The sequence below is a fragment of the Solanum stenotomum genome, chromosome 2 (genome assembly GCF_019186545.1).
Source record: "Solanum stenotomum isolate F172 chromosome 2, ASM1918654v1, whole genome shotgun sequence".
Classification (NCBI taxonomy): Eukaryota; Viridiplantae; Streptophyta; class Magnoliopsida; order Solanales; family Solanaceae; genus Solanum; species Solanum stenotomum.
In genome coordinates this window covers 14,688,303-14,714,559 of record NC_064283.1, presented here as the reverse complement: position 1 = coordinate 14,714,559, position 26,257 = coordinate 14,688,303, and the positions used below count along the sequence as shown (strand labels likewise).

The window sequence follows — 26,257 nt, the reverse complement described above, 5'->3', positions numbered from 1 at the left end:
TGTTGTGAATTGTGCAATGTTATGAAAATGGTCATCTCCTGATTATTTGTGTGAACATGTCATTTGCATTGTTCTGAGACATGGTTATGACAAGTATTATGTGCATTGAGAAAGAATAAGAAAATAAAGAGGATGTACCATTTCGAGGGATGTATCGCGCGCCGCGATGGATACTATATTTCGAGGGACGTGTCGCGCGCCGCGACAGATACTATATTTCGAGGGACGTATCGCGCGCCGCGATGGTTACTATTATCGAGGGTCGTATCGCGCGCCGCGATGGATGCATGGACAGATATGTCCCCCATGGGTCCCGGACTGAGAGACAGCGGGTGTGTATCATTAGGTCAGACATGCATCACTATACTTGACATTACATTGCACATTTTTGTTATTGATGAACTTGATCTTGTGTGTTGCTGATCTTGTGAGTGCCTTTCTGTGAAATTTGTCATTGATGAATATTGAGTTGTTATTGAGAATATATGATCTGTTAGAGTGCTGTTGTTGAGCTGTATGCTTTGTAAACTGTGAATTGTTAGGTTGGGCTGGTTTTATGTAGGTTGTAGTTATGGAGGTTAGGATGGGATGTAAGGAATACCCGTATTCTATACTCTTAGCTTGTGTTTAGAGGTTTGCTTGTTGAGTACCGTGTGGTTTGGTACTCACCCCTTGCTTCTTCAATCTTTTGTAGGTTACGAGCCCGGGTCTTCATGATACCTTCCATTCTCTTCGTTTCCGAGGTTTTCTGTGGAGATCTGAGAGGTAGCTGTTTGTCATCTCAGCGAACCTTCTTACTCCTGTTTATGATTTTGTTTTTACTTGAAAGACAACGTCATTTGAGACTTGCGTATTTTATTTCAATTCTAGTATTTACATTAGAGGCTTGTACACGTGACAACCAGATTTTGAGGGTATTTTTGAGTTGATTATAAAATTTCCGCATTTTATTGTAATGGTTGAGTTTTAGGCTGACTTGTCTTGGTGGGATAAAGCGAGTGTCATCACGTCCATTTTTGGGTCGTGACAAATATACAAGTCTCAAAGTATAGTTCTCGAATAGAACAAAACTGAAAGTAAAGATAACTCAAGGGCACGTCTGGAATGAACCGCTACCTCTCGAGTATGTCCCGAAGCTCAATCTGCTAAAGAAAATACTAAGCCGAATCTGAGAGAGAGCTGTCAACCTACAGAATTATGTAGAAGCAAGGGTGAGTACCGAAAACCACAGGTACTCGCAAGTAACTCTAAACTAAGCAAAACTAGCAGCTACAAACAACTCCTTTCAATTCCAACCGAACCACCGAAACTTCAATCTAGCAGCAAACAAACCAACCTATACTAAACAGATCATATTCAACAGCCAGAACCAACAATATATCCTCATCAACCTCAGATCAATAAATAAGAGCAAGTAGATCAAATTCCAGATAAGAAGGGTAAACCGATACAATCCACACATCACAGACAAAGATAAGGCAAATGCGATGCAAAATGCAATAATGATGTCATGTAGTCGTGATGCATGTCTGTCCTACGATACACATCTGTTGAAGTAATCAATCCGCGTTGAATACTCAAATTAGAACCCATGGGGGCCACACATGGACCATGTATCACCGCCGGAACCAGATCCCATCGGCATCCAAATCGCTAGCCGGAGTTAGTCCATCTCATATATCTCTAGCCGGAGCTAGTCTCAACTGTGTCTCATATCCATCCATCCTCATATCAGTGTTTCAGAACTCATGCAGCAGATAGTTCACACATGGGATGAATAATGAATATGCACATGTCATCAATCACAATCATATCACGATCACATCATAGTATTACACATCATCTATCTCAATCACAACCATATCACGACCACATCATAGTATTACACATCATCTGTCTCAACATCAATGTCTGTATCAATCATAGCCTACTCATACTCTTCTATCCCTTCAATATCAGTTATCACATGACTTATTCAACAAATTCAAGTCACATATAACACATTTAGCTCGTTTTATTCCCCATATTTCATTTACAACAATTTTAATCAACAAATAAAACTCATCCTCAATCCCCATTACTCCCCAACACAATTAGGAAAGTAGTCATGCGTAGTCTAAGAGTTTTACAAAGTTTGGAAGCCACTTGCCTTAAAACGAACTCCAAAAGTTACTTGACTTGAACCTTTCCTTTCCGAGTATAATTCGGATCACGATAATCTATTCAAACAATTATTCACAATCACAATTTGAGTCCAATGACACCAAAATTAAGAAATTTAGGGAAAAAGGGTAATACGGTCCAAAAGTCTCATACCGAAAAAAGATACCCAAATCTGGAAATTTTTTATGTAAAATGATCCTTAAAGTATTTGGAAGCTAATGGTGAAAACCAATTTGAAAACAGAGTTGAAATCAATTCACAAACTCAATTTGAAGTTAAATACACGTTCTCAAAGAAGCCTAAAATTTTCGGATCCGAAACCCCGACTCGAAAATGAAATATCTCTTGAAAAACATCTTACCCATGCTTAGATAAGTTCAAATATGAAATTTCATAAAAAACGGAGTTAAGATCGTCCTTGAAATTCTCAATTTATCAAACTTTAACTTTACCGGGAAAGTCCAAATTGTACGCGGTTAATATGATGAAAATAATCGATGAATCAATAATTTTATGTTAAAATCAGTTTACCCATAACATAAGGATCGTAAATATACCTTTTTCATCAAAAAGGGAGTCCAAATCGATAAAACCCCAATTTTTATCAAGAGATTTACGGATAGGAAAAAAAAAACAGATAAAGAAATTATGAGAAAATGTCGAATTGAAGATTGAATACTAACCCTCATATTAATTCAAGAAGAAACCCGTAAGACTCACTTCATTCCGATCTCTAGAACTCCCGATATGCTCAAAATACTAAATGAACACAGTCTGAGATTTTTATAACAGTACATGGCTGTTATGCACCAGAAAAACAGCAGTTAATCTTTCACTAAAAAGGCCGTAATTTCCTCATACGATAGTGAAATGACCCGATTCATTTTTGTAAATGTCTTAAATAATGATACGGACCTGCTCGTTCAACCGGGGCTCAATTTCATGCTCGTTGCCCAGTCAAATATTATTTCTACTCGGTAAATAATTATTTCTTATTTGTGATAAAAGTCCAATCTCGGGTTAGCGAAAATGCACCAAAATTTGCAGATAAGTCCTATAATTCATGCTCAAAATTTCAGAACCTTCGGAATAATTTTTTGACCTTTAAAACTAATAATGAACCCTTTAGTTGCCACAATTTGCTGAAATAGTGTCAAAGCATTCGAGAAGCTTTGAAGCTCACCCAAAACTCATTTGGCACTTCACAAACACAAACCAAATAAGCTACTAGCTTGAAAATGACATTTCAGACTCAATGAAATCATCAGAATTTGAATTCGAGGTCTCCTTGACCCGAAATCAGATAAGGCGTCAAGAAACTAACTTTAGGCTCAAAAACTCGAAACGCACTCGGGGCCTCTAAAAATTCAACCAAGACTCATTCCAGACTTAGAATCACCCCCTGAATACAACGGTGCCCTCGAAATTCCATTTCGAGCACCGGAACCTCGTTTGTTGACCAAAGTCAAATTCTTGATCAAAATTTCACAATTTTTGCAACTTAGGACCTCAAATCTTCGTTTNTGAAGAAGCCTAAAATATTCGGATCCGAAACCCCGACTCGAAAATGAAATATCTCTTGAAAAACATCTTACCCATGCTTAGATAAGTTCAAATATGAAATTTCATAAAAAACGGAGTTAAGATCGACCTTGAAATTCTCAATTTGTCAAACTTTAACTTTACCGGGAAGGTCCAAATTGTACGCGGTTAATATGATGAAAATAATCGATGAGTCAATAATTTTATGTTAAAATCAGCTTATCCATAACATAAGGATCGTAAATATACCTTTTTCATCAAAAGGGAGTCCAAATCGATAAAACCCCAATTTTTCCCAAGAGATTTACGGATAGGAAAAAAAACCAGATAAAGAAATTATGAGAAAATGTCGAATTGAAGATTGAATACTAACCCTCATATTAATTCAAGAAGAAACCCGCAAGAATCACTCCATTCCGATCTCTAGAACTCCCGATATGCTCAAAATACCAAATGAACACAGTCTGAGATTTTTATAACAGTACATGGCTGTTATGCACCAGAAAAACAGCAGTTAATCTTTCACTAAAAAGGCCGTAATTTCCTCATACGATTGTGAAATGACCCGATTCATTTTTGTAAATGTCTTAAATAATGATACGGACCTGCTCGTTCAATCGGAGCTCAATTTCATGCTCATTTGCCCAGTCAAATATCATTTCTACTCGGTAAACAATTATTTCTAATTTGCGATAAAAGTCCAATCTCGAGTTAGCGAAAATGCACCAAAATTTCAGATAAGTCCTATAATTCAGCTCAAAATTTCAGAACCTTCGGAATAATTTTTTGACCTTCAAAACTAATAATGAACCCTTTAGTTGCCACAATTTGCTAAAATAGTGTCAAAACATCCAAGAAGCTTAAAAGCTCACCCAAAACTCATTTGGCACTTCCCGAACACAAACCAAATATGCTACTAGCTTGAAAATGACATTTCGGACTCAATGAAATCGTCGGAATTTGAATTCGAGCTCTCCTTGACCCGGTATCCGATAAGGCGTCAAGAAACTAACTTTAGGCTCAAAAACTCGAAACCCACTCGGGGCCTCTAAAAATTCAACCAAGACTCATTCTAGACTTAGAATCACCCCCTGAATCCAACGGTGCCCTCAGAATTCCATTTCGAGTACCGGAACCTCGTTTGTTCACCAAAGTCAACTCTTGATAAAAATTTCACAATTTTAGCAACTTAGGACCTCAAATCTTCGTTTTAACTCCAAATTCGACTCCGTAAATTCTTACAGACCCATTTCGACATTCTAAAACTGCTGGAATCGACGAAAATCCGATTCGAGTCTCAAAACTCCAAATGACTCGAAATAGCACTTTTAACCAAACTTTAACTCTTAAAAACTCAACTTTTCATCAATTTTCCTCCAAACCAACTTCGAAAATACAACAATTAGGACTCGGGGAAACTATCGGGAGGGGTAAAACGGTCATTTTAAGAAAATTTCCAAAAATGACCTTCAGGGTTATTACAGAAACTTCTTTCGTTTTTAAAAAATCAATAAAATTGCCTCAAAATAGGGGGAAAAAAAGAAACTTAATTAATTTATTGGTAATTTGACTTCTTTATTTTATAATAACAAGGCTAGCTAGATTTTGTATTCTTCTCAATTGTGTATACCTTTGTTAGTTTTTCATTCGGTATTTGATATCTGATTTGGAGTTTAATTAATAGAAATTTATACTGAGAATTTTTTTTTTTTATATTCAGTGCTTAAATCTGAAACCTCTATTTAAAGATGAATATACATATTTATCTTTCCCCACTTATAATGATATTTTTGTTTGCTACTGGTCCCTACACCTTCTTATTTGTTCCAAAGAAAGTATAACACGTTATCACGTTTTATTTTTATTTTTTGGGGTGTAATGGGGGGACTAATTTGACAATTGCAATTCAAACCCTACCTACCACACATTAAATAAATTTATGGTCCCAAAGATTTTAAAGTCTTAAATAAATATACAATGCAATTGTTTTCTGAATTCAAGTAAATTCAATATTTTAAAGATAGATCTTATCCAAATAATATACACTTCACCAATAAAAAAAGTACAAATAAAAGAAACAAAAAGAAAAAGAAAGGGATATTAAAAAAAAAACCTATGGTCCCCTGTAAAATGTTTTTATTCATGAGTCATCTTGTTAGTATATAGAACACACAAAAAATGTGATTTATAATTATAGGTACTTGATATTGATATATTGTTCGTAGTTATTATGTCTTTCAATCATCCATGCATATACATACTCTTTATGTTATGATTTTTGCTCATTGAGATTCAATTATATTATTTTCTTAACTCCAAAATAAACGATATTTAAGTTAAAATCACGTTCGTTTAGTTTACTACTCTTGGCCTCTAGCCTTTTTTCAATGTTCAAAAAGTATTATATAATGCAACTCTTCTCATGTCAATATAATAAAAAAAATATTCTTTAAAATGTAAATTGAAGTTTGTATAATTTGAATCTCGTTTAGCTAAAATATCATTTGAGACAGAGAGCGTATTTGATGTCTTACATGACTACATGAGTATATATTTATTTATGAAAGTTGTAACGGCCCAGCTCGCTAGTGATGTTAGTCGCTTTTGGCTTATGCCTGCATGACTTTAAAACACGTCTTTAATTAGTAAGGACTGCTTTCTTATAAGTTATATATCCAACATCTTTCCTGTGTTTTTATCGATGTGAGACTTTTTGTCTTAAGTTGGGTGTCATATATATATATATATATATATATATATTATTTTATCTAATGACGGATCATCATAAGAAATATTTACTATGAACTATTTGATAAAAAATTAATAATAATTTCATAGCTGAATTTTTGAATTTTTATATAAAAAAAGAAGCTATGGTCCCCTAATGTAATGTTCTTATATTTATGAGTCATTTTGTCATATACAGAACATATAAAAAATGTTTTATAATTGTAAGTATTTTTAATATTGATATATTGCTCCTAATTATTATGCTTTTCAATTTATTAAATTGCGTGTGAATCCAATATTTTCTATTAACCATGCATTTACTCTTTAGATATCTCTGATATTTTTATAAGTAATGGACACAATTATTTCTTTATTTTTTGTATACTTATAAGAAATTAATAAGAGAAATTTGGGTTAAAAAAATATTTTTATATATACAAGGACTAAAATAGAGCAACCCTCAAACTTAATGGTTACCAATTGGGTAAAAAAACATATACTAGTATATTTGGAAGTTTTTGGTACTGATTGAAAGAGAACCTATTTTATAAACTTTGTAAAATAATGAAAAAAGGATCAAACATATCTCTATTTTATATAGAGTTATTTTATTCTTCATTTGAAAAGTTTTCGACTCATAAATCTATCGTTAGTCAAATGGTCCAAATATGCAAATATTGGCTAACGACCCCCAATTCTCTTTTGGAAATTTTATTCTCCTTTATAAAAAAAGCACAACTAAATCAACTACTATTTAATTCCTCTCTTTATTTTTATTTGTTCGTCCATAATTGTTGTTACATCTACGAATTAGAATCGTTTGTTAAATTATATTTTTGACTGTTTTAAAGAACAGAGAGATACATTGGAAGATTTTTTGAATAATAAATACATCCATGATATTGATTTTCTCATCCTTATATTCATTGATACATGTTTGATGCAGTACTCCTTCATTTGTTGATATATATATATATATATATATATATATATTGTATTTTGAATGAGAAATACTATCGACACTTTGTATTTCTTATTCAAAATACATCGATGACATTACATTATTCAAAATTCAGTATATTTATTATTCAAAAATTCAGCAAATTTGGCCAAATTTTCTCACTCTTGTATTCATTGATAAATCTACAAATTAGAAGTACTTGCTCATATGTCTTTTTTACTTTTTAAAATTTTGTGCAAGTCAAATAAGACAAACAAATTGAAACAAACGAATTAAAGCACAATATATAAAAGGAATTAATTAAGGAGAGTACATTTAATGAAGCCACACTTATTTATTTCATTATATATAGTAAGAGTACATGGATACATTATAATCAACATACATGAACCCTAATTATTATTTTTTTCACATGTGGCTGCTTAATTACTTCAATAATCCATTAATTAACCAATCACAGGCATTGATACAGCATAATCCAAGATGTTTACAACAATACGAACTCGATTACAACTAAAATCAGCTGTGACTGGAGAACCATTCAATACTATCTCAACATCAGTTATGAATGAATTTTCCTTCTCAATTATTCCCTTAGCATACTGTGCTGGTACACCAATAAGTTCTGGCCACATTGGTTTTCCTACATATACACATAATTAATTATAATGAGAGAAAGAAAGAACAAGAATAATATACTTTATATGTGTTATAATAATAGCAAACATGGAGTTGATATTGAAGTGGGTAACCAGGACCTCTATCTGCTCTGATATCATATTGAAGTGTGTAACTATCTCATCTATTATTTTTTTGAAAATTGGGGCCGGGGTAGGGGATGGACTTGAGCCGAAGGTCTTTCGAAAATAATTTTTCTACCTTCATGACTTAGTGAGACTTCATTAGGTATGTTGTTGTGGGGGGCAGGGGGAGGAGAAACGTGGGAAGAGATTATAAGGTGGGGAATCGAATCTTCACCAATAATGTGAAAGTTTATGCAATCAATCAACTGAATTATTAAAATTATTTCCTCGGAGTTGAATGATTTATATTTTGTTTGGTCAAATTTCTAGGAAGTCAAAAATGTTTTTAGCTATTATTACAAAGGCACATGTTTTAGAGAATCGAGGTGTTTGGCCAAGGTTTAAGAAAAAAAAATATGTGTTTTTTTGTAGTAGAAAAAAATGTTTTTTCAGAAGCTAATTTTTTTTTGTCCCTTAAAAGGATTTTAGAACATTGACCAAGCACAAATTGTGTTCTAATATTAGAACATATATTTTTTTTAAATGATTAATATATATATATATATATATAGCTTGATTTGATTTTTTTAGTAAAAATTCGAACCAACTCAACCTATGTGCACACTTACTCATATATGATTGTGGCAAATATTGAATTAACCATGAAACTGATGTAATATAAGGAATTTGACTCATCTCCATTTTCTTAACTAATGTAATCATTGTTAAGAGGCTTGCTAAATTAAATTAAATTCAGATCTTTAAATTTTAAATATGAAAAGTATTACTCATTTAAATATGCATTTGAGAAAATGAATAGAAAATGTAATGGAAACAAGTCAAATCCCCAAATATAAGGAACAAAAAGTAGGGAGAAATGACAAACCTTGGCATTCCAAGTTGGGCTTGGACTCATGAACAGATTTCAATTCCTTTAGAAGTTTGATGAATTCTAGCCCTTCACTTTGTGCATTGAAAGTTTCAAAGGCTGTAAAAAAAAACATTTCAATAGTAATTAGTGAAAAATATTATTTTTATATATTCAATATATTTTAACATGTTATTATAGTTAACCCCTTAATTATATTCTACCTTATTAATATGAACGGTTATTTATAATTAATTTTTAAAGTTATTATGCTAATATATAGTGTAACAATTCTTCTACATTATTATGTATAATGTATTTCTCATTTCAAGTTAGAATGTAAGAAAGTTATGATGTCTAGAAATATCTGGCATAAGAAAGGGTAGAAGTAGATTCATTGGAACCGTGGTAGAACCAATACTTTCATTAAGGAAGTCAAAATACAAAGAAGCACATTGTATTTACAAGATCAAACTTTTTTTATGTATAAATATATAGTAGATGGTGAACTCCTTGAAAATTCTTCTTTCCCGCCCACCCACCTATCCATTTACAACTCTAATAATAATCTTGCATATATATATAGAGAGAGAGGGGGGGGGTGGGGGGTCGGGGGTACTAACAAGTTGCAAGAAGAAAGAAAACAATGATGTGAGCAAACTTTGCCTCCATTTTCTTATAGTTGTAAAGAGTAGAAGAAATTGAGTTAATTTGTAAGAGTGCATCACACAAATTTATAGGCAGATGTTGCCTTCATTGTAGTGAGGTACTACATACTAGTGGTCTCTAACCACATGTTGTACAATTTGAAGATAAGGTACAAAATGGTCTTTTCCTTTAAAGCCACTAATTAGGATACAACTATTATTTTTAATTTACACACAAAATGTAAAGGGGACAGTGAAATTGAATTTACACGTAGTAGGTGAGGGACATCCACCGATATCACTATTTTATAATTTATGAATTTGACAAAAATGAAACATGAAATTTGATTTTATAATCGGTTATAAATATTTTCTAGTTATATGATTTTTTTTAAAGAAAACATGGAAGAACAATAAATTCATAAAGTACATGGTGGAGATCTTTGTAAGCATAATCTTTTCATTCAAATTGTAAGTGCACTAGGAGATCATTTTCCTCCATAGAAATTGAAAAATATAATGGTTAGAGCATCATGTCGAGTTTTTTTAATTATTTTTTAAATGAAGGAAAATCCATTAAAGTAGTTTGAAATTCTAAAAGAAAATATATTGAGAAGTTTTTTATATTCAAGGCTCAAACTCAAAATCTCAAGTAAATTTCTTAGATAATCATTTATGTTTGAAAATTTGCCCTACAATGCACTTTTATTTCTTTAAGACCACAATATCATCAAATTCTATTTTCCTCAAAATATACTCCTCTCTCCTAGTGATATGTCATGCTACATTATTTTTTTAAAAAAAAACATTTTTTCTTAACAATACAATAAAAAGTTGTTTAATGTTTCTATAAACAATTTTTTTAGGTATTCAATTGAAATATGTACCTATTCTTGAATTTTATAAAAGGTAATCAAATTTTAAATTAAAATGAACTAATATTTATTATTTATTTTTATATATTTTTAAAATTTTATTACCTTTTATAAAATTCAAGAATGCGTAAATATTTAAATTAATATCTAAAAGAAGTTGCTTATAAAAACGTTAAACAAGCTTTTATTGTATTGTTTAAAAACTTTTTGTTAAAAAAAATAAAATAATGTGAAATGTCATCCCATTAAAAGAGAGGAATATATGTCACGACTCGGACCGTCGTGATTGGCACCCACACTAACCCTCCGGTGGGAGAACCATTACTACAACCCAACTAACAACTTAACTAAAAACTAAGGCATTTAAAGATACGAAAACAGGTTTAAATGGCAATAAAAATGGAGTCCCCATAAACTTCAAAGGTTTAAACAATTAACTAACCAAACTAATGCGGAAATTCAACCTCTAGAACCTGAAAGTCATTGTACCTAAACCCTATGAACGACAAGTCTAAGAACAAAGGGTACAACCTCGAAACTAAACAAACACCTTTAACAAATAGTCTGAGTCCGAAGAGAGTGGACTTAAACAAGAAAGATCCACGGAAGCCTGAAAGAACTGGCTCACCCTTGAATACGGTCACGCTCAATAGTCACCTAGCTGAGGTCTAACAATAGCCGCCTGAAAATGCCCTGTACTCAACAAAGAACAAGCAAGTGTAGTATCAGTACACAATCACAGTGTACTGGTAGGATCACGCAGCTATCCCAATAAGTGAAACACATGCAAGTAAGTACAACATTAAAACAGACATATATCAAACATATACAATATTAGTCATCTTTTCAGGATCAATGTAGCATTCCACCTTCTCAACAATACATATTGATTATCATTTTAGAGCAACAAACAATCTTTCAACCTCAATCACCATTATATATGAACGTAATCATCACAAGTAGGTACATAACACAATTCAATAGTCCTTTCACGGAAACTAATTCAATGGTTCTCTCATGGAACCCAAACCCAAACTGTTAGTATACTGATTCGTGGTACTCGATCCAATATTTATGCTGGAACGTGGCAATCGATCCCATACTTATGCCGGAATGTGGCAATTGATCCAAGTTAGTGTGTCAGAACGTAACACCCGATCCATTCAACAAATCACAATCACAATCACAAAGTATATTCTCACAATCATACAACAGAGGTGATTCATGACATACAATTATCCAATTATCCTCATTTATGATTATGGTGATCAATAATGCAATATTCGCATACATACATCCATTATAATGAGCAATTGCAAACATATATCACACCAACATGAAATCACAATCATCACCTACCTCGAATCCAAGCTTGAATCCCCTAAAGCACTTGAATCTTCCCTTTCCGGATTCTTCCCACTTGTTCGTGGTCTAAAAACATACAATTAACACAAGGATCAATAAACGAGGCCTAATTACCCGGATTATAATCAACATTATCAACCCTAGGCCAACCCAAGATCCCAATATCTAAATTAGGGCTTTTTCCACCATTAACTTCAGATCAAAACCTTTCCCCAATGATAATTACCCAAGAAACTACGTTCTACGGATCGAAACATGAATTCGAGGAGTAAAAACCTTACTTTTAGCCTCAAGAATAGTGAAAAACATCAAGAACACACCTGGGGTCGTTCCTTGGCTCTCAAAGTCGAAAAGTTCAGAACAAAATATTTTTGGGATTTTATTTCCGACTTTAGTCGCGTGTGTCCCGCTATGGCGTCCCTAACCCACCACAGCGGCCCCGCCCTGGCGAGAATAATCCGGCCACAGCGGCTTGCACGGAACCAGTGCGCAATTTAAGAATTCCAAACCCCTATTTTCACAACACACCTTCATCCCATGACACTCAGAAAATACCCGTTTACGCTAAGTTCAGTTTCAGGAGTTCTACTTGCCCGAATTTAATTCCGTAAAGTCGTACGGGTTCCTTAACGTCTTAGCTATCCATTAATGTAATCAAATTTCTTATTTGTTACCAGATTTTCTTAGACCTCACTGACTCCGATTTCGTCCAAATCTGGACTAGGCTAGGAAATCTCAAGTTACTACGAAAAAGTTTTCTGGCCCCAATTCTTTCCCCATTGACTTTTTCATAACAACGGAAATCAGGTCGTTACAATATTTTGAAAAAAATAGGAATAGTTGGGTGATATTATGATTCTAAAAGAAACAAAAGTGTCATTATAACACACATTCTCAAACATATGTAACTATCTAACAAATTTATTCTCAAACATCTAATTAAAGACGGAGAAACACTAGTGGTCCCTTTGATGATAGAAACTTATATTTCTATCTTAACCTTTTATGATATTTTTGTTTAGCACAACACATTATTCACGTTTTAATCTTTTGGGTGTGGTGGGGGTGGGGTTGGGGGGGACTAGTTTGAGTTTGACAATGTCACAATCCAGAAATGGACGTGATGGCACTCGTCTTATCTCACCAAGACCAGTCGGTCTAAAACTCAACCATTACTATATAATGCGGAAAAATTCATAATCAATTAAAACAAATACCCCCAAAATCTGGTTGTCACGCATACAAGCCTCTAAAGTATTACAATTTATTCAAAAGAAAACACAAATCTCAAATGAACTTGTTTCTAGAATAGAACAAGATCATAATTAAGAAGAAAGAAGGTCCACTGAAATGAAAAACATCTACCTCACAAACCTCCACAAGAAGCCTCGGACAAGGAGAAGAGAAAATATCACAAAGGTCCGGACTAGTAACCTACAAAAAAATGTAGTAGCAAGGGGTGAGTACCAAATCACAGGGTACTCAGCAAGTAAACCTCTAAACAGTAGCTAAGGGGATAGAATACAAGTACTCCTTACACCCCAACCGAACCTTCACAACTACAATCTGTATAAAACCAGCCCAACATAACAGTTCACAATTTACAAAGCACATAGCTCAACACAACACTCTAACAATTTCATAACCTCAACAACAAAAACAGTTTCATATCCTCAACAACAACACTCTAACAATTGCATATCTTCAACAACAAGCTCAATATTCATCAGTCACAAGTTCCACAGAAAGACACTCACAAGATCAGCAATACACAAGATCAAGTTCACCAATAATAAAGAAGTGCAATGCAATGAAATGCAATGTCAAGTATAGTGATGCATGTCTGACCTAATGATACACACCCGGTGTCTCTCAGTCCGGGACCCATGGGGGACATATATGTCAATGCATCCATCGCGGCGCACGATACGACCCTCGATAATGTAACCATCGCGGCGCGCAATACTTCTCTCGAAATATAGTATCTATCGCGGCGGGCGATACGTCCCTCAAAATGGTACATCCTCTTATCACATAACACTTATCACAACCATGTCTCAGAACAATGCAAATGACATGTTCACACAAAATAGATGAGGAGATGACCATTTTCATGATATTGCACAATTCACAACAACACAATCATGATACAACATCAACAATGATTCGACAAGTCTTTCAAGCCATTCTCCATTCTCAACACATCACACACAAACAATTAATCACATTGTCTTTTACTACCCCTTTTTCATCATTAGAATTAATCAATGTAGACAAGTCAACCCATCACCAAGTCTTATTACCCCCAAACACATATTACAAGGAAATACACGAATTCCATACACTTAACAAGGGTTTAGAAATCCACTTGCCTCAAATAATCGAACAATCACTCTAAGACTTGAGCCTTCCCTTTTCGTTGAGTTTCCAAATCAATGCAATCTATTCAAGTACATAGTCACACTAAGATTCCAAAACTAACAACACTTATGTCACTATAGGTTTAGCCTAGACCCAAAAGCTTACCCAGATTTATAATTAAGTTCCTAACTCTTGATGCCCATTAACTTGTCAATTCTTCCAATTCCTTCAAATATCGTAAATCTACTGAAATTCACAAAAATACGAACAACAATGACATTATTATTTTCCCAAGAAATCAATTAGGCCTTAACTTATATAGAGTAACAATCTAACTCCTTTAGTGAGCATTCAACTTACTACTTGAAACTATAGGTAGCATGTATGGAAAATAATTATACATATACTCCTAACAATTCAATTCCCTTAATCCCCCCCAAAAATTGACAGCAAACAAAAAGGAATATAATAATAATAACAATACTATTAGCACCCACCGTTACCATTAATTTCCAAAACAACTCACAATCCATTTTAACTAACATACAACAATTTCACCTTAATTTCACCAAACTCTTAATGAATTAAAATATTAACTAACATCAAAGAAAAGTCTCATATCCTAGTAGAGTTTCATCCGACAACCATAGCAATATATATATATATATATATATAATATGCAACAATCTGTACAAGAATAGAAAAATTAGCTTCACATATACATATTTATTTATTTACCTAAAATACTCCTTGTTCCCGCCGCACAAGTTCTCCACGAACTTTTCTTTCGCTTTCGTCCGCTGAGTTCTTGCCTTCTCTTTTTTTTTTAAATTATGACCCAATAATTCTCAACCCTAATAATTATTTTCCTATATGGGTCAAGTTATATTAAATTAATTATAAACTTAACTCATTAAGCATTAACTAAAATTAGTTATTTAATAATTAACCATCCATTAGTTCACTCTAGTTAAATGAATATTCAAAATTTTCAAAAATGACCTTCCGGGTCATTACAGACAAATGCAATTTAAATAATAGCTATCACATTTTAAATCTGCGGATAGACATATGGCTTCATTTCAATACCTTACTCGATTTTTATTTTTTTTAACCCAAATTAAAAAAACCATTTTTTTAATTTTAAACTCACATACCCATTACCAAAATTCAAACAACAGTACACCAACCCTATCAACAACAATAAATCGATGGTGTACTGAATTATGGTTCGAAATCAATTTCAATTCATCAAAATCTACTTCAAAATTATTTTCAACCCCTTTCAACAATAAAAAGTTGATTTGACCTCAAAATTTTTGATTTAATTGTTGAACCCATCTTAAAGCTTGAAGCTTTGTTCGTTAATAGTGATAACATTTTCAACCTCTTTTAACAAAAGAAAATCACTTTGGGTTCAAAATTTTCGATTCAATTGCGAATCCACTTTAAGCTTGAAGTTTTGTCCGTCAATGGTGATAGTATTTTCCATCCTTGTCAACAACAACAAATTGAATATAAAAGTTTTAAATTTTTTGAAATAAAACTTACATATTTTTAAAAATTACTAAAGTATTATAAATTATAAGTCTCAAAAAATTATAATACTATCCTCAATAATTGATGGTATATTCTCAATTTAATTAAAAAAATAATTCAAAGGTAATTTTTATCTAGTAAAAAGTAGGGAAATTTCAGAAAATGACATGACACGTTTTATTTATGTTTTCAAAGTCTTTCTCAATGCATTAGATATACACTGCATTAGCAATAATGACAATATAAAATGAAATTTAAAAAGATTTACTAGCAAAAGTAAAGATACTATGGTCCCTAGCTCTGAAATGTATTTATTGATGAATCATTTTGTTAGTAATAGAGACAAATTTAGGAGTTGCATGTTATAATTTTAAATTTTACGATAACGAATTTAAGTAATAATACATGAGTTCCAAATTCAAATAAATATTTTTAATGAATTTCAAAACAAATATAAAATTTATGATAAATCTATTGAATTTGATTTTGGGTAAAAATAATAATTAAAAATTAGGTAAATTATTGAGATGAAGCCACATGTACATTTGTTAGTTTTAAGGGTATACATAATTCGAAAAATTAATGGTATGAGTATATATAACCTTAAAGTATAACATAGGGTATTAATACTATTTGTGATAGTTCGAAGATATATTTATTATTTTTCCGATAAAAATATAATAAGCAAAATCATTCTAATTCTTTTTACATACATCACTAATAATCCTCATTATTTATCAAGCTGGGGCACTTTATGTTTTTCAGGCTGTTGTTATTTTACTCACCGAAAAATTAAGGGGAGAGCAGCTTGAAAAAAGAAAAACAAATAAAGAAAAAGAAAGGGATATTAAAAATAGAAAATGGCCTAAAATACTCTTCAAATATTGGAATTGGTATAAAAATATTATTTGTTGACCTATTGGGACGTTGGAGCATATTTTAATTATTATTTTTTAAATGGGGAATAATTTAGTTTAAACAAACTTTTGGCTTTAAATGAAGTAAAATCCACTTAAAGTAGTTTGAAATTCTAAAAGAGAAACTTCATTATTTTTTTTAAAAAAATCAACAAGATTTCATATTCTTCTCAATTGTATGATTATTTTTGTTTATTTTTTTTAGTTTTTTATTCGGTATTTAATATTCTCTTTAGAGTTTAATTAATAGAAATTTATACTGAGAAGTTTTTTTATATATCCAATGCTCAAATTCAAAACTTTTAATTAAAGATGAATACATATTGGTCCATCAACCTTCTTAATTTATTCCAAAAAAAGTATAACATATTGTCACGTTTTATTTTTATTTTTTGGGGTGGGGTGGAGTGGGGGGACTAGTTTGACAATTACAATTCAAATCCTAACTACCACACATTAATTAAATATATGGTCCCAAAGATGTTAAAGTCTTAAAGAGAGATACATAGCGATTAATTTTTTAAATTACGAGAACTGAATATTTTAAGGATAAATATTATTTGAAAATATATACATTTTACCAACAAGAAAACACAAATACAAACTAACAGAATAACAAGAAAAAAAAAAGGAAGCAGTGAAGGACTAACGCCTAACAAATACTCTTAATTGGAAAATTATAGTTTATATACGATAAAATATTAACTGTTATTGATAAATAATAGACTTTGAATATCTTTGAAGAAAGCCTCTCATGAGATTTAGCCGTTTGGTCATGAGATTTAGGGGTGTATAAAATCGAACCGAAAATCGAATCAAACCGCAAATCGAGTCAAACCGAGAAAAAAAACTCAACTAGTGGTTGGTTTGACTTGGTTTGGTATTGAAAAAAAAATTCGACTATATTTGGGTTGGTTTGGTTTTAACTAAAAAAAACCAGCCCGAGACCAAACCAACCCGACATTATATATATAATTTAAAATTTTATTTTATACATAAAAATATTTACTTTGATATAATTTTTAAATATTTCTTATAACTTTTCATAGTTTTTATCTTTTAATATATTATTTCAAGTTTGAAACTTAGAATTCTGAATGGTTCAATAAAGATTATAGTCCACAGATGTTGACAATTATAATAAAGCTTATGTCACACCCCAAATCCGGATGTGATGGCACGTGTCCATTTTCCACCGGACACGTCAGCCTAACCCAACCACAACGATAGAGAAGTAGAAATATGAGAATAAAAGATAATAAATAAGCGGAAGACTTTAATTAAGACTCAACACTACCCAGAATTTGGTTGTCACATGTACAAACCTCTAAATACAGAATTTGAATAAAAATATACAAGTCTGAGAGTATAGTTCTCGAATAGAACAAAACTGAAAGTATAGATAACTCAAGGGCACGTCTGGAATGAACCGCTACCTCTCGAGTATGTCCCGAAGCTCAATCTGCTAAAGAAAATACTAAGCCGAATCTGAGAGAGAGCTGTCAACCTACACAATTGTGTAGAAGCAAGAGTGAGTACCGAAAACCACAGGTACTCGCAAGTAACTCTAAACTAAGCAAAACTAGCAACTACAAACAACTCCTTTCAATCCCAATCGAACCACCGAAACTTCCATCTAGCAGCAAACCAACCAACCTATACTAAACAGATTATATTCAACAGCCAGAACCAACAGTATATCCTCATCAACCTCAGATCAACAAATAAGAGCAAGTAGATCAAATTCCACATAAGAAGGGTAAACTGATACAATCCACACATCACAGACAAAGATAAGGCAAATGCGATGCAAAATGCAATAATGCTGTCATGTAGTCGTGATGCATGTCTGTCCTACGATACACATCTGTTGACGTAATTAGTCCTCGCTAAATATTCAAATCAGAACCCGTAGGGGCCACACATAGACCATGTATCACCGCCGGAACCAGATCCCATCGGCATCCAAATCGCTAGCCGGAGCTAGTCCATCTCATATATCTCTAGCAAGAGCTAGTCTCAACTGTGTCTCATATCCATCCATTCTCATATCAGTGTCTCAGAACTCATGCAACAGATAGTTCACACATGGGATGAATAATGAATATGCACATGTCATCAATCACAATCATATCACGATCACATCATAGTATTACACATCATATATCTCAATCACAACCATATTACGACCACATCATAGTATTACACATCATTTGTCTCAACATCAATATTTGTATCAATCATAGTCTACTCATGCTTTTCTATTCCCTTAATATCAGTTATCACATGACTTATTTAACAAATTCAAGTCACATATAACACAATTAGCTCGTTTTATTCCCTATCTTTCATCTACAACAATTTCAATCAACAATTAAAACCCATCCTCAATCCCCATTACTCCCCAACATAATTAGGAAAGTAGTCATGCATAGTCTAAGAGTTTTACAAACTTTGGAAGCCACTTGCCTTAAAATGAACTCCAAAAGTTACTTGACTTGAGCCTTTCCTTTTCGAGTATAATCCGGATCACGATAATCTATTCAAACAATTATTCACAATCACAATTCGAGTCCAATGACACCAAAATCAAGAAATTAAGAGAAAAAGGGCAAAACGGTCCAAAAGTCTCATACCGAAAAACGATACCCAAATCTGGAAATTTTTGATGTAAAATGATCCTTAAAGTATTTGGAAGCTAATGGTGAAAACCAATTTGAAAACGGAGTTGAAATCAATTCACAAACTCAATTTGAAGAAAAATCCACGTTTTTGAAGAAGCCTAAAATATTCGAATCCGAAACCCCGACTCGAAAATGAAATATCTCTTGAAAAACATCTTAACCATGCTTAGATAAGTTCAAATATGAAATTTTATCAAAAACGGAGTTAAGATCGACCTTGAAATTCTCAATTTATCAAACTTTAACTTTACCGGGAAAGTCCAAATTGTACACGGTTAATATGATGAAAATAATCGATGAATCAATAATTTTATGTTAAAATCAGTTTACCCATAACATAAGGATCGTAAATATACCTTTTTCATCAAAAAGGGAGTCCAAATCAATAAAATCCCATTTTTTCCCAAGAGATTTACGGATAGGAAAAAAAAACCAGATAAGGAAATTATGAGAAAATGTCGAATTGAAGATTGAATACTAACCCTCATATTAATTCAAGAAGAAACCCATAAGAATCACTCCATTCCGATCTCTAGAACTCCCGATATGCTCAAAATACCAAATGAACACAGTCTGAGATTTTTATAACATTACATGGCTGTTATGCACCAGAAAAACAGCAGTTAATCTTTCACTAAAAAGGCCGTAATTTCCTCATACGATAGTGAAATGACCCGATTCTTTTTTGTAAATGTCTTAAATAATGATACGGACCTGCTCGTTCAATCGGAGCTCAATTTCATGCTCGTTTGCGCAGTCAAATATCATTTCTACTCGGTAAACAATTATTTCTTATTTGCGATAAAAGTCCAATCTCGGGTTAGCGAAAATGCACCAAAATTTGCAGATAAGTCCTATAATTCATGCTCAAAATTTCAGAACCTTCGGAATAATTTTTCGACCTTGAAAAATAGTAATGAACCCTTTAGTTGCCACAATTTGCTGAAATAATGTCAAAGCATCCAAGAAGCTTAAAAGCTCACCCAAAACTCATTTGGCACTTCCCGAACACAAACCAAATATGCTACTAGTTTGAAAATGACATTTCGGACTCAATGAAATCGTCGAAATTTGAATTTGAGGTCTCCTTGACCGGTATCCGATAAGGCGTCAAGAAACTAACTTTAGGCTCAAAAACTCGAAACGCACTCGGGGCCTCTAAAAATTCAACCAAGACTCATTCTAGACTTAGAATCACCCCCTGAATCCAACGGTGCCCTCGGAATTCTATTTTGAGCACCGGAACCTCGTTTGTTGACCAAAGTCAATTCTTGATCAAAATTTCACAATTTTAGCAACTTAGGACCTCAAATCTTCGTTTTAACTCCAAATTCGACTCCATAAATTCTCATAGACCCGTTTCGACATTCTAAAACTGCTGGAATCGACGGAAATCCGATTCGAGTCTCGAAACTCCAAATGACTTGAAATAACACTTTTAACCAAACTTTAACTCTTAAAAACTCAACTTTCCCAAAACTCAACTTTTCATCAATTTTCCTTCAAACCAACTTCGAAAAATACAACAATTAGGACTCGGGGCAATTATCGGGAGGGGTAAAACGGTCATTTTATGAACATTTCCAAAAATGACCTTTAGGGTCATTACAACTTAAATCAAAATCAAATTAATACTAATGCAAAAAGAAAATCAATTCAACACTAAGAATGACAATAATATTGAATATTTGTTCTTTGGTTTTACATTGGTTTAGACAATTCAAATACATAATCTAATTTTAATTTTCTTTAATATTTAGTCATGTAACTAATACTTATTAAACCTATTTTAGCATGATTTAGTATTTTTAAATTATGAACATTTTCATTATGACTTGTTAATTTGCAATATTTGTTTTACACGATTTCATTATTATTATTTTTTTGTTGGATATTTTAGTGTCATTACTCATATCATATTTTGTGTTTTTTTTTAAGAAACACCTTAGATAGTTGTATTTTGGTAGGACTAAAGAAATATTTGAAGTACAAGTAAATTATATGTTTGTATGAATACTTTACCGGAAAAATCCAAAAAAACCCGAAAATCCAAAAAACCCGAAAAAATCCAAAAAAACCCCGAGGTTGAAAAGCCCGAGTTTAATTGGTTTGATTTGGTTTATAGATTTAAAAATCTGACACAAATAGTTTGGTTTGATATTTGAAACAGTCGATGAGATTATTCAATTAAGACAAACAACTAACATATTTTTGATTCTTTAGGATCACAAGATTTAAAAATCTTTTTTACTTTCTTGATTTATGTGTCAAGTCAAAATCAGACAAACAAATTAAAACACAAGAAGTAATACACAATATGTAAAAAGGAATTAATTAAGGAGAATACATTTAATTAAGCCACACTTATTTATTTCATTATATATAGTAAGAGTACATGAAGACATTATAATGAACATACATGAACCCTAATTATTTTTGACATGTGGCTGCTTAATTACTTCAATAATAATCCATTAATTATGCCACCCTAGGAATTTGTACTACAGAACCCAAAATGTTATCAAAAAGACGAACTCGATTACAACGATAATCCAATGGGACTGGAGAGCCATTCAGTATTATTGGAACATCATTTATGGATGGATTTTCCTTCTCAATTATTTCCTTAGCAAGCTTTGTTGGTACACCAATAAGTTCTGGCCAGAATTGTTTTCCTACATATATTTACACATAATTGATTATAATAAGAGAAACAAAGAACAAGAATAATATACTCTATAGTCTATATGTGTTATAATAATAGCAAGTGTTGAAATCATTGTGAAAAAAATGATTTTTGCATCTTTGAAAAATGCTCTTAAAAAAGATTTCTTATTTTTTCTTTAAAAAGAAATCATTTTAAAGCATTAAATCATTTGGCCAAGCGTTTAAGAAAAAAACAAGCATTTTTAATAGTAGCAAAAACTGTTTTTCGAGAAGCTAAAAAAAGAAGTAATCTTTTAAAGGAATTTTACCTTTGCACCAAGACTCTGATTCCAATTTCTTTAGAAGTTTTATGACTTCTCGCCCATCACCTTCTTTTCGTGCCATGAGAATTTCAAAGGCTGCAAAAAAACATTTTAGTAGCAATTAATGAGAATATTATCTTTATACATTCAACTAAATATTATCCTTTATATTTTAACATGTTATAATTATAATGAACCCCTTAATAACATTTTAGCTTATTAATCTATTTTTTATGAATGATTGTTTATAGTTGTCTTTTAAGTATCATGTTAAAGTGTAACAATTCTTCTACGTTGTAATTTATAGTGTATTTGTCATTTCAAAGTTAGATCGTCAAAAAAATATGATATGCTTAAAAATCCGTGGCACAATTAAGGGTCGAAGGAGATTCATCTGAACTGAGGCGAAGCTAACATTTTCAAGCAAAAGGGTGTCAATAGACACGCCATTGAACAAGTTGCTCATTCGAACCTCCTTTGCTGGTTAGTTACATTATATTTACAAGATCATAACTCTTTTTTTAATGTAAATATAGTATATGGTGAACCCTTTGCGAAATTTCTTCTCCCCACCCAACCATATCGCAAAAGAAATATAAATTATTTACAATTCGAATAAATTCTTGCATGTGTGTTTGACCAAAAGAAATATATATAGAGAGAAAGAGAGGTACTAACAAGTTGCAAGAAGAAACAAAACAATGATGTGAGCAAACTTTGACTCCATTTTCTTTTAGTTGTAAAGAGTAGAAGGAATTGAGTGAATTTGTATGAATGTATCACATAAATTTATAGCAGAGGTTTCCTTCATCGTATCAGAGCAGGGCCCGTCTCACCCGATGTTGGGGCCCCCCAAAATAAAAATTGTCCACGCACCAGATGCTAAGCACTGGGCGTGAGGTGGGGTGTTAAAGAATGACAAAAGTCCCACATCGGTGGTTAATGAAATGGGTGGACTCTTTATAAGGCTTGGGCAATCCTCTTCCCTTTGAACTAACTTTTGGGGTGTGAGTTAGGCCTAAGACCTAATCTAACAGCTTCTTTCTCAATACATTTGGCATATATACACTGCATTAGCCAAGAAAGAAAAGAATAATGACAAGGAAAATAAGTGATGGTATATTTCAAAAGATTTAACTAAAAAAATTAAAAGGTAATTTTTATCTAGTAAATAGTGGGGAAATTTCAGAAAATGACATGGCACGTTTTATTTATGTTTTCAAAGTCATTCTCAATGCATTAATTAGATATAATGACAAGGAAAAAAAAACAATATAAAACGAAATTTAAAAAGATTTACTAGCAAAAGTAGAGATGCTATGGTCCCTAGCTATGAAGTGTTTTTATTCATGAATCATTTTGTAAGTCATAGAAACAGATTTAGGAGTTAAATGTTATAATCTAAATTTTACGATAACGAATTCAAATAATAATATATGAGTTCCAAATTTTAATTTTAATATATATATTTAATGAATTTTGAAACAAATATAAAATTTATGATAAATCTATTGAATTTTATTTTGGGTAAGAAAATAAATAAAATCAGGTAAATTATTGAGACGAAACCACGTGTCCATCTATTAGTTTTGAAGGTATACAACTCGAAAAATTAACGATAAGAGTATGTACAAACCTTAAAGTATAATGAAGGATTTTAACATATCATTTATGATAGTTCGAGGATATATTTATCATTTTTCATTAAAAATATAATAAACAAAATCATTCTTATTCTTTTTACAGCACTAATAGTCCTCATTGTTATCAAGTTGTTGCTTGAAAAAAAGAAAAACAAAGGGATATTTTTTTTATAAAAAATAAAAACTATGGTCCCCTATAAAATGTTTCTATTCATTAGCCATTTTGTGAGTATATATAGACCATACAAAAATGTGATTTATAATTAGGTATATATTGTTTCTAATTATTATTATACCTTTCAACCATGCACACATTTATACATACTCTTTATGTTTGCAATTTGCGTTCATCGAGATTCAATTGTACTATCTTCTTTGCTCCAAAGTAAGTGTTATTTAAGTGAAAATTATGTTTATTAAATAATTAATAAATATAATGTATAGTTTATTACTTCCTCTAGCCTTTTTTCAAAATATAAATAAAAAGTATTATATAATGCAATTCTTTTCATGTTAATATGATAAATAAATATTCTTTAAAATGTAAATTAAAGTTCGCATAATTTGAATCTCAAATAGCTAAATATCACTTGAGATGGAGAGAGTATTTGATACCAAAAAGTAAAATTGCTATGGTCCCCTAATGACATGTAAAACACATAAAAAAAAATGTGTTATAATTGTTAGTATTTTTTATATTAATCTATTGCTCCTAATTATTCTGCCTTTTAATTTATTAAGTTGCGTGTGAATCCAATATATCATGCATTTACTCTTTAGATATCTCTGGTATTTTATTATGTAATTGACAAAAATGTTTCTTCTTTTGTATTTTTATAAGAAATTAATAAGAGGAATTTTTTATTTTTTATTTTTTAAAAAAAGAATAAGAGGAATTTGGGTAAAAAAAAATATTTTTATGTATACAGGGACTAGAATAGAACAACCCTCAAAACTTAAGATCACCATTTGACTGAAAAAACATATAGTATCTAGATTTTATGAATTATATTCGAGATTTTTTTATATCGATTAAAAGCGAATCTTTGTAACTTTGTAAGGAAATGAAAATAGGATCAAATATATCTCCATTTCATATAGAGTAATTTTATCCTTCATTTGAAAAATTTTCGACTCATAACTCTATTCTTAGTCAAATGATTCAAATATGCAATTATTGGCTAACGACCCCAATTTCCTTTTGGAGATTTTATCCTCCTTTTTTGAAAAAAACACAGACAAATCAACTAGTATTATTTAATTCCTCTATTTATTTTTATAATTTGTTCATCCATATTCGTTGATACATTGGAATTATTTTTGAATGATAAATACATCGATGACATTGATTTCTCAATATTGTATTCATTGATATTGACAATTTGTAGGTAAGGGACAAAATGGCCTTTACCTTTAAACCAACTAATTAGGATTTATTTTTTTTAATTTACACAGGATGTGAAGGGGGACAGTGAAAATTGAATTCAAACATAATATGCGGGGGACATCTACGATCCACTAATACTACTATTTTGTAAATTATGAATTTGACAAGAATGAAATGAAGGATTTGATTTTATAATCGTTTATGAATATTTTCTAATTGTATGATTTTTTTTAATGGGAGACTACTAAAAAATAACATAGAAGATCTTGATTATGCTTAATGAAAAAAATATCTTTCATTACCAAAAAAGAAAGGCTTAGGAAATCATTTTCCTCCTTAGAAATTGGAAATATAGAGGTTGGGTACTTGGGAGCATAATGCTGAGTTTTAATTATTATTTTTAAAATGGGGAATAATTTTGTTTAAATAAACTTTTGGATTTAAATGAAGTAAAATCCACTTAAAGTAGTTTGAAATTCTAAAAGAGAAACTTCTTTATTTTATTTTTTTAAAAAAATCAACAAGATTTCGTATTCTTCTCAATTGTGTATCGTTATTTTTTTTTAAAAAAAAATTTTATTCGGTATTTGATATTCGCTTTGAAGTTCAATTAATAGAAATTTATACTAAGAAGTTTTTTTTATACATCCAATGCTCAAATTCAAAACTTCTAATTAAAAATGAATACATATTGGTCCCTCGACCTTAATTTATTCCAAAGAAAGTATAACATATTGTCACGTTTTATTTTTATTTTTTGGGGTGTGGTGGGGAGGGAGTGGGGGGTGGGGGACTAGTTTGACAATTACAATTCAAATCCTAACTACCACACATTAATTAAATATATGGTCCCAAAGATGTTA

The 26,257-nt window shown here is 31.5% G+C and overlaps 3 protein-coding genes across 3 annotated transcripts in view; all 3 read right to left on the bottom strand.

Annotated features, from left to right (window-relative positions):
* The window catches only part of LOC125855112 (probable inactive ATP-dependent zinc metalloprotease FTSHI 4, chloroplastic), a 460,535-nt gene that overhangs the window by 209,072 nt on the left and 225,206 nt on the right, over positions 1-26,257 (bottom strand). The window lies entirely within an intron of this gene.
* On the bottom strand, positions 7,711-9,779 carry LOC125855136 (proteinase inhibitor 1-like). Its single transcript, XM_049534818.1, has 3 exons — positions 9,631-9,779; positions 9,026-9,127; positions 7,711-8,039 (listed from the first exon to the last, which is right to left on the bottom strand). The coding sequence occupies exons 1-3, from the start codon at positions 9,677-9,679 to the stop codon at positions 7,843-7,845; spliced, it is 348 nt and encodes a 115-aa protein (XP_049390775.1). The 5' UTR covers positions 9,680-9,779; the 3' UTR covers positions 7,711-7,842.
* LOC125855137 (wound-induced proteinase inhibitor 1-like) lies at positions 21,746-23,152 on the bottom strand. The gene is made up of 3 exons (XM_049534819.1): positions 23,043-23,152; positions 22,371-22,460; positions 21,746-22,070 (listed from the first exon to the last, which is right to left on the bottom strand). The coding sequence occupies exons 1-3, from the start codon at positions 23,089-23,091 to the stop codon at positions 21,874-21,876; spliced, it is 336 nt and encodes a 111-aa protein (XP_049390776.1). The 5' UTR covers positions 23,092-23,152; the 3' UTR covers positions 21,746-21,873.